Here is a 13,869-nt window from a genome sequence, read left to right on the forward strand (position 1 = left end):
TGAAGTTTAGTGTAGCCACGCAGTCCCAGGAATCTGTGGTTTCTCAGATAGGGCCACGGGAATGACCTGCACATCAGGAAATCAGCCTATAGTGAGAGCAAAGCCTCATTTTCTAAATAACTAGGATAATAGTAATTATTAGTAACAGAACACCCAATCCATCCCTGTTTAACTAAAAAAAGGAATTTATTAGCTAATGTGATGGGAAGGGGAAAAAACCCTTCAGATGAGGCTTGATCCAATAGCTGAAATAAGATTAAGAGAAAAATTTTCCTATCCTCTATTTCTCACTGATTTCTGGTTTTGGCTTCTATTTTCTACAGGCTTTTCCCTGTGGGTTTCAGATGGGTCCAAGGGGCTCTCTAGGCACTATGCTTCTTCTTGCTCTACCACCACCACCACCATCCAAACAAAAGTCCTGATATTCTCTATTTAGGACACACACTCTACCCCTGACACTTCTGCTAACCCTGAAGGATACTTCGGGTAGAGACTAGAAGTGGCCAGGAAGAGGAAAGTAGAAATGGATTACGGAAGGTACCAAAACATGTGTACAAGTAAGATAAAAGGTCATTCCCAGGTCATATCAATGATGGCTGTATCTCTGCTTCATTTCTTGATAATGTCAATACCCACCACTTGAAAAATCACTGAATATTAGGTGAATACTGGAACATTTGAAATCAACATTCAAATTGTTCCAAGAAAGACCGGCAAAATGGTCATATGCATAATTAACTATAATAGGCTACAAGTGCCTTGTGGTAAGGAACTATTTCTTCTTTTTTCCTGTATCCCAGACCTTGGCATAGTATCTGATAGCACTCAATAAACATTCACAAAACCAAACAGAATAAAAGAAGGTGGTAAGTGTTCTGCAAGCGGTATAAACAGAAGGAGGGGCAATGAATTCTGCCTTAGGGAGAAGAAATAGGTGTCATGAAGAGTCATAACTGGAGTGGCATCAGGGCCAGACCTTGAAGAATGGGAGGTTTTGTTCCAGGTGGAGCAGAGAGGCAAAGGACCCTGAGGAAGTAGAGATGGGGCTGGGAGTCTTGGACACTGGAGAGCAGATGTGAGCCCCACCCATAGAGACTTCCATTCAGTAGGTCTGGGTAGGGGCCACAGACCCTGCCTTTTTACAAGTTCCCAGGTGATGCTTCTCCCGCTGCTCTAGGGACCACACTTTGAGTAGCTAGGCTAGAGGTTGGGCAGAAGACTGGGAACATCAATGTCACCTGGCGTGCATTTTTGCTTTTGTCCTTAGAACAATATATATCATTATTTTTGCATGTTTGTCCTTTCCAGTGCACTCTAAACTCCTTGAAAGGCATGGGACCTGTGTCTGCATATTTATATATACTCCCTAGCACGGTGCTGGACACATAGTAGGATTTCAATAAAAAGTTGTTGAATTCAGAAGTGAATAAATGACCATAAGAGACCAAAGAGATTAGAGAACATGAAGAATCAGGGGAAAGGTGTGTGGTGGTCTACAAAGGGTGTAAAGCGACTCAACAGGATCAAGATCCAGAGAAGGAAATGAGCCTGGATTTTGGAACTGTCCTTAGATTTGGCAACTGGGGACTCCCTAGGGCACTGTCTGTGTGGGTGGGGTGAGGAGTGGCAGTTATCATCATGAGCTGTGTGTGGAGATGGGGTTAGGGACTGCCTGCCTGAGTGTACAAGTTTAAAGGAAACAAGGAGAACTAAAGAACAATCCAGTAACAATGAACAGATTGAAGATGTGAAACAAACACTAGAGGTGCTAAAGGAGGTTAGGGAATGAATTCCATAGTACAAGTGAAGGAATCAGTTTGGGAAAGGATTAAGGACAGAAAGTTTGATCAAAACTGTAGTTGACCTTGGGTAAGGAATAGAGTTGAAGGATCACTGGATCACCTAAATGGGGGCTTGGAGTGAGGGATGGAGAAGGGGTGGGGTATTTGTTTCCCATTTCCACAAATTCAATGGTTTAAAACAGCACAGATTTAGTATGTTACCTCTCTTGAGATCAGAAGTCCAAAAAGGGTCATCGAGGCTGCATTCCTTCTTGAGACTCTAGAGGAGAATCCGTCTCCTTGCCTTTTCAGCTTATGGAGGCTGCTTGCGCTGCGGAGGCTCATGGCGTGCATCCCTCTCCCCTCTTGTTTTCTCATCACCTCTCCTCGGACTCTGAGCTTCCTAGCCTGCATCTTCTAAGGGCCCTTGTGATTACATTAGTGCCACCCAGATGGTCCAGGATTATCTCTCCATCTCAAGACCTTTAACTTAGTTATACCTACAGAGTCCCTTTTGCCCCATAAGGCTACATCATCACAGGTTCTGGGGATTAGGGTGTGCACATCTTTGGGGAGTCATTATTCTGCCTGCCACAGATAGAGCCTGGGGACCAGATTACATGAAAAATGGTGGGGGCTGGGGGAGTGTGACTACAAGGGCAAACTTGGCTTCATAAAGGAGGCGGCTGGCTTACCAATTTATCTGCAGCCTGCAAGCAAGAGCCAAACACAGTTTTGGCTCTTGGCTCTTGCTTTTTGAAAAGCAAGTTGAATAAAAAGTCAAGGAGGATCTGGGGAGTATAACTTAATTCAGTTTATTTCCCATGGGCTAAAGGCTGGAAAGTAAATTCAACCAGGGGGAGGCTCACTTACAGGGAGCAGGAGGGAAAAATCTTGGAATCTTCCTACCTAAAAAGGTGGGGTCCAAGAATGAGGATGGTACCACGTGTGACATCAGACACCCAGTTACAGCTTCTACAGCTGCCTGAAGACTCAGGAAAGGACTTATGAGGCCATTTATAAGGCTCCTGACCTCTGTCCATTCCCATAGGGTCTCTTTACCTCCCCAACACCCTGCACAATTATACAGTCCTAAGCACCCACAGATGGGCACTCTCAGAGCACCGAGTCTTTACATGTATGTTATGTTCTTATCTGGAATGTTCTTTCTTCATCACTACCACTCTTTCTGGGCTGCCTATTCCTGGACTTAAGACAGATACTTAGATGTCAGTTTCTTGCCAATAATCGTATGACTCCTTCCTTCATCTCCATCTCTGCCATAGCAAATTTCACATTGTAATGACTCTGTCTCTACTGGTCTTCCTCTCTCTCTCTCTCTCTCTCTCTCTCTCTCTCTCTCTCACTCACTCGGACCACCTTAGCTCTGAGGCAAATGCTGGAGATACGAAGACCACCTTGTTCACTGCTGTGTACCTGATGCCCTGTGTGGTCCTTGGCATACAAAACTCACTCCATGAATATATTTCTTAACACAGATGAGTTAATATTAGTGCCTAAATTTGCAGAGGACTTTATCATTCACAAAGGGCTTCTTTCTCTCAAATCTTTTTTTTAAATTGTTTAATGTTTAGTTTTGAAAGAGAGAGAGACAGAACATGCATGGAGGAGGGGAAGAGAGAGAGGAAGACACAGAATCCAACGTAGGTACCAGGCTCTGAGCTGTCAGCATTCTAGATGTTAGTAGGAACATGCATGGTTCATGAGAAGAGGTAAAAAATATCAACATGAACAGGAGTTTGGAAGAAGTTGATTTCAACCTTCATAGATGACTTTGAGGGGTTCAAGACTTCAGTGGAAGAAGTAATTGCAGATATGGTAGAAATAGCATAAGAATTAGAATTAAAAGTGGAGCCTGAAGGTGGGACTGAATTGCTACAATTTCATGATAAAACTTTAAAAGATGAAGTTTTGCTTCTTTTGGATGAGGAAAGAAAGTTGTTTTTGAGCTGAAATCTACTCCTGGTGAAGATGCTGTGAAGATTGTTGAAATGGCAACAAAAGATATAGAATATTATATAAATATAAACTTAGTTGATAAAGCAGCATCAGGGTTTGAGAGGACTGATTCCAATTTTGAAAGCAGTTCTACTGTGGGTAAAATGCTACAAACAGTATTGCATGTAACAGAGAAATCATTTGTGAAAGAAAGAGTCAATGTGGCAAACTTCATTGCTGTCTTATTTTAAGAAATTGCAACAGACACCCCAACCTTCAGCAACTGCCACCCTGATCAATCAGTAGCCATCAATATAAAGACAAGACTCTCTACTAGCAAAAAGACTACAACTCATTAAAAGCTCAGATGAATTTTTTAAACAATAATGTATTTTTAATTAAAATATATACATTTTTAGACATAATTCTATTGCACATTTAATTGACTAGAGTATAAACATAACTTTTATATGCATTGGGGAACTAAAAAATTCATTTGAATTTTTTATTTTGATGTTCACTTTATCGTGGTGGTCTGGAATATCTCCAAGTTATTCCTGCAGTGTTCTCAGCTGGTTACAGGAGGCAGAGGAAGGTAAACAAGGACCTCATAGTGGTTGAACTAATGCCAAGTACCAGACACTGTGTAGGTGTTTTACAACATTATCTCACTTATTCTTCATAACAACCTTTCCTTTGGTAAACAGAAAAGTCACAGTTTGGAAGGGTTAAGAACTGTGGTGGTACAGAGGAGTGATAGTGAGGTGGCTTTTTACACCCTCCTCATCTGTATCAGCCCCTCCAGTTTTCATATGGGCAACGTCCATGTCTCCCACTGGCCATTACAGTCACACTGCCTTCCATGTGACTGCCATTTACAGAAGATCTGTGGCCTTCACTAGTTAGGTAACTTTCCATACAGATAAGCCTGAGCTACATCATAAACCCAATCTAATTCCAGCCTTTGAGGTCGTTTGGCCTTAACACCTGAAAAATTGAGGCTGTAAGGTGTGGCTTGTGAAGCATATGGGAGTTGAGAGGGCTCAGTAGACAAAGGTAGTCAGAAAGGTGAGCTCTATAGGGAAGTAGGAGACTTGAACCAAATTAGTAGAGAGTGAAAGCAGAATCCTGTAGGTGTTGTACATGCTACGTGTGGATTCCAGAACGAAGCAGCAAGGGTTTAGGAAATATGCAGAGTGTTGTGAATGGACTTCATCTGTGCCAGGGCCCTAATGGGGAATGAGCTAAACCTGTGTTTCCCATCAGCACTCCCCTTCCCATTAAAGCAGGCCTCCAGGGGCCTCCAGCTGCCTGTCATGTGGCTCTTCATGTGGCTCTTCATGGCTCACACTTGGTTACTGAGGTGTGCAGACAGTGAGCCGGAGAAATACTGGATTCACCTCCTCTCTCTCTCATTCCTTAACTAGACAGTGGGCAAAAAGGAAGGGAGATGTATATGGAGAAAGGGAGAGAGGAAAGTGAAAAAATGGCAACAATCAGAAATGCACACTGAGATTTTCAATTTAAGTCCAGTTAACTTCATTGCAGATGAAACAAGGAGCTAAATAAGGAGGGTTTGACCCTGTGGAAAGTGGATTAAAGTGAAGTTTTCCTTTCTGCATAAAAGTTGTGCCACTGCTCTGTAAATAGGAGGTAAAGTAGGCAGGTTCCTCAGTGAAGACCAGGTTGAGATTGCAAAGGTGGCCGAGCTTCAACATCCATATATCCATGGGCTTCATGTGTGGCTGGCCAGGCACGAGGGTCCCCTTCCTCCATCACTGCCCTCTGGGTATCCGTCTTTCAGGAAACCATCCTTCCCAGTTAGAAGGAGGCAGTTCGTGGCTAGTGATTCATGGCTGGAACCTCCAGAGAATCCTCAGCATCCTTTTATAGGAAAAGGCTGGGTGGTCAATTTTCCAACTGGCCTTTTGGGGCTAAGTCTGTATTCTTGGCTGCTGTAAACCATGCTGTAACCTAGCCAACAAAGGGAACAGAATTTAGTAATACATAAGAGCCCATCTGTTATTATCCCCAGGACTTGGGCTTCTAGCCCCAACCATACAGAGATGAGTGGCAGAAAATAGCAACTTCAGCCCTCCACTGATTAATGTCCAAACCCAGAGGATCTGCTTTTGTGGTCTGGTCCCTAGAGGAGACAGTCACTTTCTTGAATTTTCAAGCTTTGAGCATTCCTATTCACATACCTAATCCTGCAACACCTAACACAGCATCATCAGGCTGACAATACTCAGAGGTCACTTTTGGTATTTATTTAAAATAAGCCGTTTGCAGAACATTAAGAAGATGGAGTGAGGGAATATATAGACTGTTCTACAACAGTCTTTGGAGGAGAACCATGGTTTTCAGTATATATGTATTTTTTTTTTGGCAGTATGTTGGGAGTAATTAGTAAATGAAGAGTGGCAGTTATTTTATAGGATTTTGAAGAGTAATAGAGATTGTTAATGCTGGCCAAATCAATTAGAAGAGAAAATTGAGCCTGAGGACTAATTTAAGAGGGAGTACATGAACACCCATGTCCACATATGTGCATGCATACAGTAGCTCTACCTTTTATTATACGCATAAGCATTTAAATGTCATTTGCTGCTAATTAAGTTGCTATGCATTATGGTGCTATGTTTTCAGATGGCCCTACTCTCATGGCCCCATGGCCTGGGGTGATGAGAGATGTGCACAAAACTTCAGTTCAAAGACAGGATGCTAAACTGTCAGCAGACTGCTCTGAGGGCACAAAAAAGGCAGTGATTAATTCTGCTCAGGAAGGGAGAACCAGGGAAGGTGCCTTTCCTGGGCTACTTACTATAGAGGGTCCTGGTCTGGCCTTCATCTACATGTTCCCCCAGTTCCCACACACTTCTGTCACCTAATAAACTTAGTCCAGGTAACTGGGACCTTGGAATTCTTTTCCCATACAGCTCTGTCATGCTTCTAGGGCTTCAACAGGCCTGGCCCCTGGATCTGTTCTCCCAAGGACAGGCTGAGCCAACAGCGTGAACCCCCAGGCCTGAGGGGTGTTTCAGTCAGATGAACTTGCATATGTGGGCTGGGGTATTCACATACACGCATACGGGACTCCTTGCAGGGCAAAGCCAGGATAGAAAGAGAAGAGACGGGCAAGGAATGGGGTCTAGAGGTCATTTCTCTGTTCCCTCTACACAGGCCAAAAATTCCAAGTTCATATAAGGCCTCCTAGATTGTTATAAAGGTATATTTGTCAGGTAGAGGGTAGCTCCTGGGTACTTGCGGGTGTGGTGTGGGGACCTTTATTTGCACTCTAGCCCTAGGTCCTGTGTGTGTTAGAGTGGGCTATGGGGAAGGCTTCCCAGAAGTAGAGCTCTTTGAGATGGGCTCTGAAAGCATCAGCATTCTCTCTAAGTTTAAGCCTGTATGGGTGTCTGGTGGCATGTCCCTGGGTTAAAGTTCATGGTGGAAGAGGCAGCAGGCATACCAGTCAGTGAAGACCCTGGAATGCCCTGGCATTGGATTCCAGTCGTAGGCCATGACAAATCTTTGGAGTCTTGACATGATTAGATGGGGCAGTTTGAAAGCTCTTTGAGCGGTCCATGCCATGAGGCTTATGGCCTCAACAAAGGCCATGGCCGCTTGCCCTCTGTCAGACATCTATACTGTCTTAGCACTGCTCTGTGCTCAGTATGACAAGGCCTTCTCTGAGATATAAAGAAGCTCCTCAATGAGGCAGCACAAAAGAGACCAGCTAAGGAAATGCCTTATATTTAGAAAATAAAATTCCTTCTTATCCAAGAATAATCTGCCTAAAGCCCCAAGCACCACTTCCCTTTCATGTGTGTGATAAACTTCAAGAAATATGTCTTTTCTGTCACCATCATAACAAGCTTTTGGGTTATCAGGAAACAACAAAGTAATCAATTTTTGTTATTTGGTAAAATTACTTTATTTACACTATTCAAGTCTTCTCAACTCTTTGCTTCTATGGATTCAACTGTGCCTAAGCATATATATTTGCCTCAAGCCAGCTTTCATCGGTTTGTCTGTCTGTCTTTCTTTCTTTTTATTTTTTCTTTTTCTCTATGGGACAATGGATACAATGTACTCTTGTATGACTTGGGATGTATAGCTGGAGTTTAAATAAAATTGACATGACTGGAAGCACATGTCACAGAGACCTTCGTGTTCCAGAAATAGGACATGAAGAGTAAGGACTAGGAAATGGAATTTCATAGAATGGAGCAGGAAATGTGTAAGCATTTTCCATTCCTAAAAGACTCAGGTTAAATATGCTGCCCTGGCCCAGAGCAGCTGGCTGACACTTCTGCCTTACGTGCCAGGGATCTCTCGTGGTTTCTCCTAAAGGACATACAGCCACTCCCAAATGCATAGGTAGCATTTGTGGACCAGGTCAGTCATATGTGCTGTATACCAGAACTAGCCTTGGCCCGTCCTCCACAAGTACTAGATATGAATATTCAGTTTAAATTTATATGCAGGATAATTTTAGTCCTCTCAAAATGTTTGCTTTTATGTCCCTGTTAGGTTGTATATGACATGTGATGATATATACATTAAAACATTGTGTACAACTATTCAACACTGTGGGGTGGGGTGTGGAGGTTATTCAACTGCTAGCCTGTAAAACCATTTAGACTTTTTTCCTTTGATTTGTTCCTCAAATATTTATTAACTCAGTTTCTGTCCAGGCTCCATAGTAGGATTTGGGTATACAATGGGGTACAAACTCTTGTAGATTTTAATCCAGCCTGCAAAACAAACTTCTAGACCATCAGTATGAAGAAACCAAGAGAAGGGTTTGCTGGGAGCCATTTAGGGTGTGATAGGGGCATCAGCCAGGGCATTGGAATGAGTGGGGAAGAGAAGGACGTGGAGGAAGGCTTTTTAAAGAAAACAACAGCTGATCCAAGGCCTCAAGGATGAGGAGTATCCAGAAAAAGAGGGACAATCAGAATTACAGGCAGAGTGAATCACATGAGTATATTCCTAGATGCAAGAGAAGACCTAGCAGGTCAAGAAAAAGTTTAGGAAAAATCAACATGGTTGAAGTATGATATCTAATAGGATCTGGATAGGGGGATAGGTCTAGAAAGATGGATAGGCATCAGTTGGGAAAAGGTATGTTAGGCCTCTATTTTGAGAGCAATGGCAAACCAGTGAACTATTTTAAGCCGAAGATATTGAGGCCACAAAGTAGAGAAGGAACTGGATGGACAAGACTGATGGCAGAGAGAAGAGTTAGAAAGAAAGCTGTTGGAATAACCCAAGTTCAGAATGATTGGATCAGTGGTCTCAGCTTAGACGTGCCTGCTGAATGAGTACTCCAGCCTAAACTAGGGCCCCAGGATAGTCTCTCACAGCTCCTTGTATTTTCTTATATGGCATTTATTAAAATTTATAATTATGTATTTCTATTATAGTTACTTGTTTTATGAATATCTCATTTACTAGATGGTGAATTATTCCCCAGAGGCAGGAAACTGTCAGATTAATTAGCAGCTGTAGCACCTAGAATACTACCTTGCAAATAGAAAGGACTCAAAAAATATTTGTGAATAAGTGAATGGAGAAATGAATGGAAACAAAGGGAAGTGGACAGATCTGTGGGATGCTTGGGAGGTGGAATCAGTAGGACTTGGTGGTTGTTTGGGTGAAGCTAATGATAAAGGAAAAAGAACAGTCAAGAATGATTCCCAGGCTTCTGTCTTGAGTAGCCAGATAGATAATGATGCCATTTATGGAGAAAGGAGACACTTGAGACTAGAGAGGGAAGTGAGAGAAGCAGGGTTTTGGCACGGGGTAGATTGTAAATTTAGCAGTTGAGCTGAGGATCAGATTCTGTTTTAATACTGGAAGCTACATTCAAGCCTACCGGACCAAAAAAGTAACAAACCAAAAGAGCAAACCAACAACAAACAAAAGAAATCTGCATAGTAGAAAGATAGATGGGCAAATTGTTTTTACTTTTACTGTTCACTTTTCCACAGGTTGTCCTTTCTGTTTTGTTTTAGCAGACAAGACAATTCATTAAGTTGTCAGTATACAACGTGTCTGTGTATTAACATAGTGACTTTATTCCACAAAAGTCACATTTTCTTTAATATGAATTATTGCATTTTTATATTCATATAAGCATTCAAAATCAAGAAAGCCATATTAGGGTATCAGGAATATGGTAGAAATTATTTTACTTTAGTAATCTTTTTTATCTTAGTACATTTTTTGTGATCAAAATGGAAAATTGAAGAAAATTTAAAGGCTCTTTCCTGCTTTCTTGTTTTTATTAAATATCTCCCAAACCATACTTCTCCAATTTGAAGGCTTTCATTGAAGTCATCAAGGATCTTTTGCATATTTATATTGCTCTTTAAGTTGCAATTTTATGGTGGATTGGAGGAAATGTAATATTCTGGTGAGGACATAACACTTCAAAACTTGACTTATGAATAGCAGCATGTAACTTCACTCTTCAGTAGCAGAGCACAGATGAAAAGAAGAAGGAAAAGAAACTGAAGCCTCTGAAATTATTATCAATTTTAAATTTCAGACTGGGGGTATTTCTTTGAGTAGTAATGAGGGCAATAATCCCAGAATGTGTTAACTTCAGATTTCATAAAATGAAAAAATAGTAGATTGGTACTGATTTAATTAATTTTCCTCCTTATTTCTCTTTCTTCTCTTCCTCTCTCTTTTGTTTTCATAGGTGGTTCAGAAATGTATTCCTTTCCTAATCAGGCATTTAAAAGACTCAACCCATAATGATGTCATCCTAAACATCCTCATTGAGATAGCAGGCTACGAACCTGTGGCTTTGAACGGTTTTCTTCCAATGCTGAAAGAGATTGGTGAGAGGTTCCCCTACCTCATCGGACAAATGGCAAGAATCTATGGAGCTGTGGGGCATGTGGATGAAGTAAGTTTGACTCTTTTTTCCTCTCCATTCCCTAAATTCCATTGGCACTTAATCCATTGGGACTCTGTGACCTACAACGGGGTCCAGGAACTTCTGAGAGTTCCCATTTCTCTTTCAAAACTTTTGCATGGACAGTGGCCTTTGGATCAAGGGCACATCGTAGCAGAGCTAGGGGGAAGGTTCAGGAAGTAAGGATCTCATTGCTGGAGTGTCACCTGAGGAACGGGAAGGATTGAAATGGAGGAAGCACTATGGCAGATTAAGATCACTTTGTAGTAATAAACAGTAAAAGAATTTCATCTCATTTCTGGTTGCAGCTCTGGTTAACTGAGGCAACCATCAGTAAGCACAGGGTTAGGCCTCAAACACTACTGATTAATAAGATCCCATAGCTATGCTCTCAATAAGTGCCTGCATTTGGTTGGTGTATTTTGAGCCTTCTGAATGACGTTACTTGGAAGAGTGAAATGAATGTCCGTGGATGTTTATAAGGCCTAGCCTAAATATTTGCACAATAGAATCTTTTGGCAGGAACAACAGGATGCCATCAGTTTGTGGGGATTAGGCGACCGAAAAACAATTTCCAGAAATTCAGGTTCTGAAGGGTGTACACACAGGCATGTCTGTCTAATTATTTTATAATGGGCTTTAGGATTTTTATCTTTTTAAAATAAAAGTAACTATGTAATTAATAGAGGGAAGCTTTTATTTTTACCCAGCAACATAAATTACAGTTATAAAATCGTACAACTCTTAAAAGGGAGTCCATAGTTCATCAAGTTCAACCCCTTGTTTCTACACAAGAGAAAATTAAAGGTTAGAAAAGTTGATTGACTTACCCAGACTGAGACTGGGTGAGTTGGTGACCCAGCTGGAATTAGATCTTTGCTATCCTTGGCACTCTTTTCAAAGTTTGTCTTAGAATGGGTCTGTGGTTCTGTTTTATTTTATTTCTGCTGAGATTTGCGGAGGGCCTAGTGAAGGGGAGGCTTCCTCCTGGTGGAGGGCCTTTCTCCTCTAGCTTCCCAGAGGAGGGTCGGAGAGCTAAACTGCCAAGCAGCCTGTAACCGCCAGTCAACATGAGGGGAGGATCTTGTAAAGGATTACTTTGGTGTGGACATGCTGCTTAGTATAATCCTTCTCTGTCCACTGCTGCTGGGAATGTCTCACGCCTGCCATGATCTCCCTTCTGGTCACACTTTCCTGTGCCTGTCACCTTGGCTGCCAGGAAAACCCACTGGTGTGCCCAAGTGCTTTTAGGACAACTTCAGCTGACAGCTGTTTGACAGAATCTGCTGACCTTGCAGATTTTTGTATGTACCAAAAACTTCAACCTCTCAAGTATGAGGCCCTGGAATCTTAAACAAGTTAACTCTTCCTGCACCTCAGTGGTAGTTATTTTCATCCAAATAGACTTGTGATTCATTAATATGTAGTAATGTAGTGACTAAACTTCCCACAGAAAATACAATCTGTTCAAACAGAAACAAAAACCACTAACTACATACAATTATGTCACTCTAGGTTTACCTGAACCAAGGCTAACCTGACGGAGAGTAAGTAGCCTGTTAGTGTGACATTTGCATAACCCCAGGTGGGTACAGGGAGAATATGGGATCCAAATAGCCAGAGGAATCACTTATTTCACAATTCAGAGTATCAAAATATTTGCCCCTCCCCCATCTCTCATTCTCACATGTCCTTAAAGAACATCTGTGTTTGGAGGAGAAAAATTGTTTTCTGGTCGTTCTGACTTACCTCTTCAACAAAGAAAATTTTAGATCAAATGCTTTCCAAATGTACCTGGATATCAGGATTACATGGGGAGCTTTTTTAATAATATAAGTTCTTGGGCCTCATAGAAAATCTGTTAAATCAGAATCTCTAGGAAAGGGACCTAGGAATCTTGATTTGTGGAACTCTCTGCCAGGCAATTCCAGTGCAGCTGTTAATGGATCAGTATTTGAGATCCTATGATGTAAAGTATTTAAAGCATTTTATATCTTAGACTCAGAATCAGGTCTTGTTCATCACTCTTCCTGCCTTCCTCCACCAAGCCATTTGAATCAATTAAGACTTTTCCAGACTACTGATCCAGCAGTTTAGATTAGGTATGATTGAGAGTAACACAAAAGTTCAAAATAAGAGTGAGTTAAAAAAAGGCAGGTATGTATTTCTCTCATACATAAAGAGGTCTAGAAGGCAGTCAGTCTAGAAATACATGTTTCAGAGACCCAGGTTCTTTTTACTTTATTTCTCTGCCTTCCTTGAACACACTAGGGAACACATGACTTCTGTGTCATGGTCCAAGGTGGCTACTCATCTCCACCCATCAAGTCAGTATTTCAGCCAGCAGGAAGGTGAAAGGAAAGAAAGACTCTTCCAGATAGTCAAACACAACCTACTATTCATATCTTACTGCTACCATAAAAACAAACTACATATGACCATATCTAGCTGCAAGGGAGGCTAGAACATTTAGTCTGGATTCACATGGTTACATATCAAGAGAGAAGGATAGAGATAATGATGGAGGCCACAGAATGTCTCTGGTGCAGTTTGTCAAGTCATTTTATTTCTCCAGGTCTGTTTTCTCTCATCAAAAATAACATCCTTGCACAGGTTTACCTCCCTTCTGCTCTGATATTCTTGATTTCATTATTCAATTTCCTTTAAGATTGGCCTGGCCAAATTACCTATATATGTATGAGCCAGGCTCCTTTACTGAGAAATAATGCCCTTCTTATTTGTTTCTAACACTGAAAATATCACCATTAGAAAGCATTTCTTTTAGTTTTAAAGAGTACTAAAGCTCAGATGTCCTAAGAATAAGTGTAGTAGTCTAAGCAGCTATTAACTGATTAATTTGAGTGAATCTGTTCAACTTTCTAAGATTCTCACAGAACTATTTTCCCTAAGACCAAAACCAGCAGGGAAGATATATATGTAAGTGTTTTTCTGCCCAGCCTCCTTCTAAAAATAAATAGGAAGTTACTGAAGGACGCTGTCAGGTGGGCTTGAGGGCAGAGAAGTTAGTATCCTGGACACCTGTGGAGGAGGGACTTGCATAAAGAGGGAGCAGCAGGAACTTTGGCCTGGAAAAAAAACAACAAAAACATCATTTTCTGTATGGAGAACTTGGTCTATGGTGAGATAAATAGGCATGAGAATATATAAGATATAGAAATGTTTAGAGTGTTTATG

General features: G+C 41.4%; 1 protein-coding gene across 1 annotated transcript in view; it reads left to right on the forward strand.

Moving 5' to 3' along the window:
* The window catches only part of VEPH1 (ventricular zone expressed PH domain containing 1), a 225,393-nt gene that overhangs the window by 58,899 nt on the left and 152,625 nt on the right, over positions 1–13,869 (forward strand). Inside the window, exons 8-9 of the mRNA XM_029938756.1 lie at positions 5,007–5,103; positions 10,456–10,665. Coding sequence (XP_029794616.1) covers positions 5,007–5,103; positions 10,456–10,665 — 307 coding nt within the window. The remainder of the gene's footprint in view (positions 1–5,006; positions 5,104–10,455; positions 10,666–13,869) is intronic.

The sequence above is a fragment of the Suricata suricatta genome, chromosome 5 (assembly GCF_006229205.1).
Source record: "Suricata suricatta isolate VVHF042 chromosome 5, meerkat_22Aug2017_6uvM2_HiC, whole genome shotgun sequence".
Classification (NCBI taxonomy): Eukaryota; Metazoa; Chordata; class Mammalia; order Carnivora; family Herpestidae; genus Suricata; species Suricata suricatta.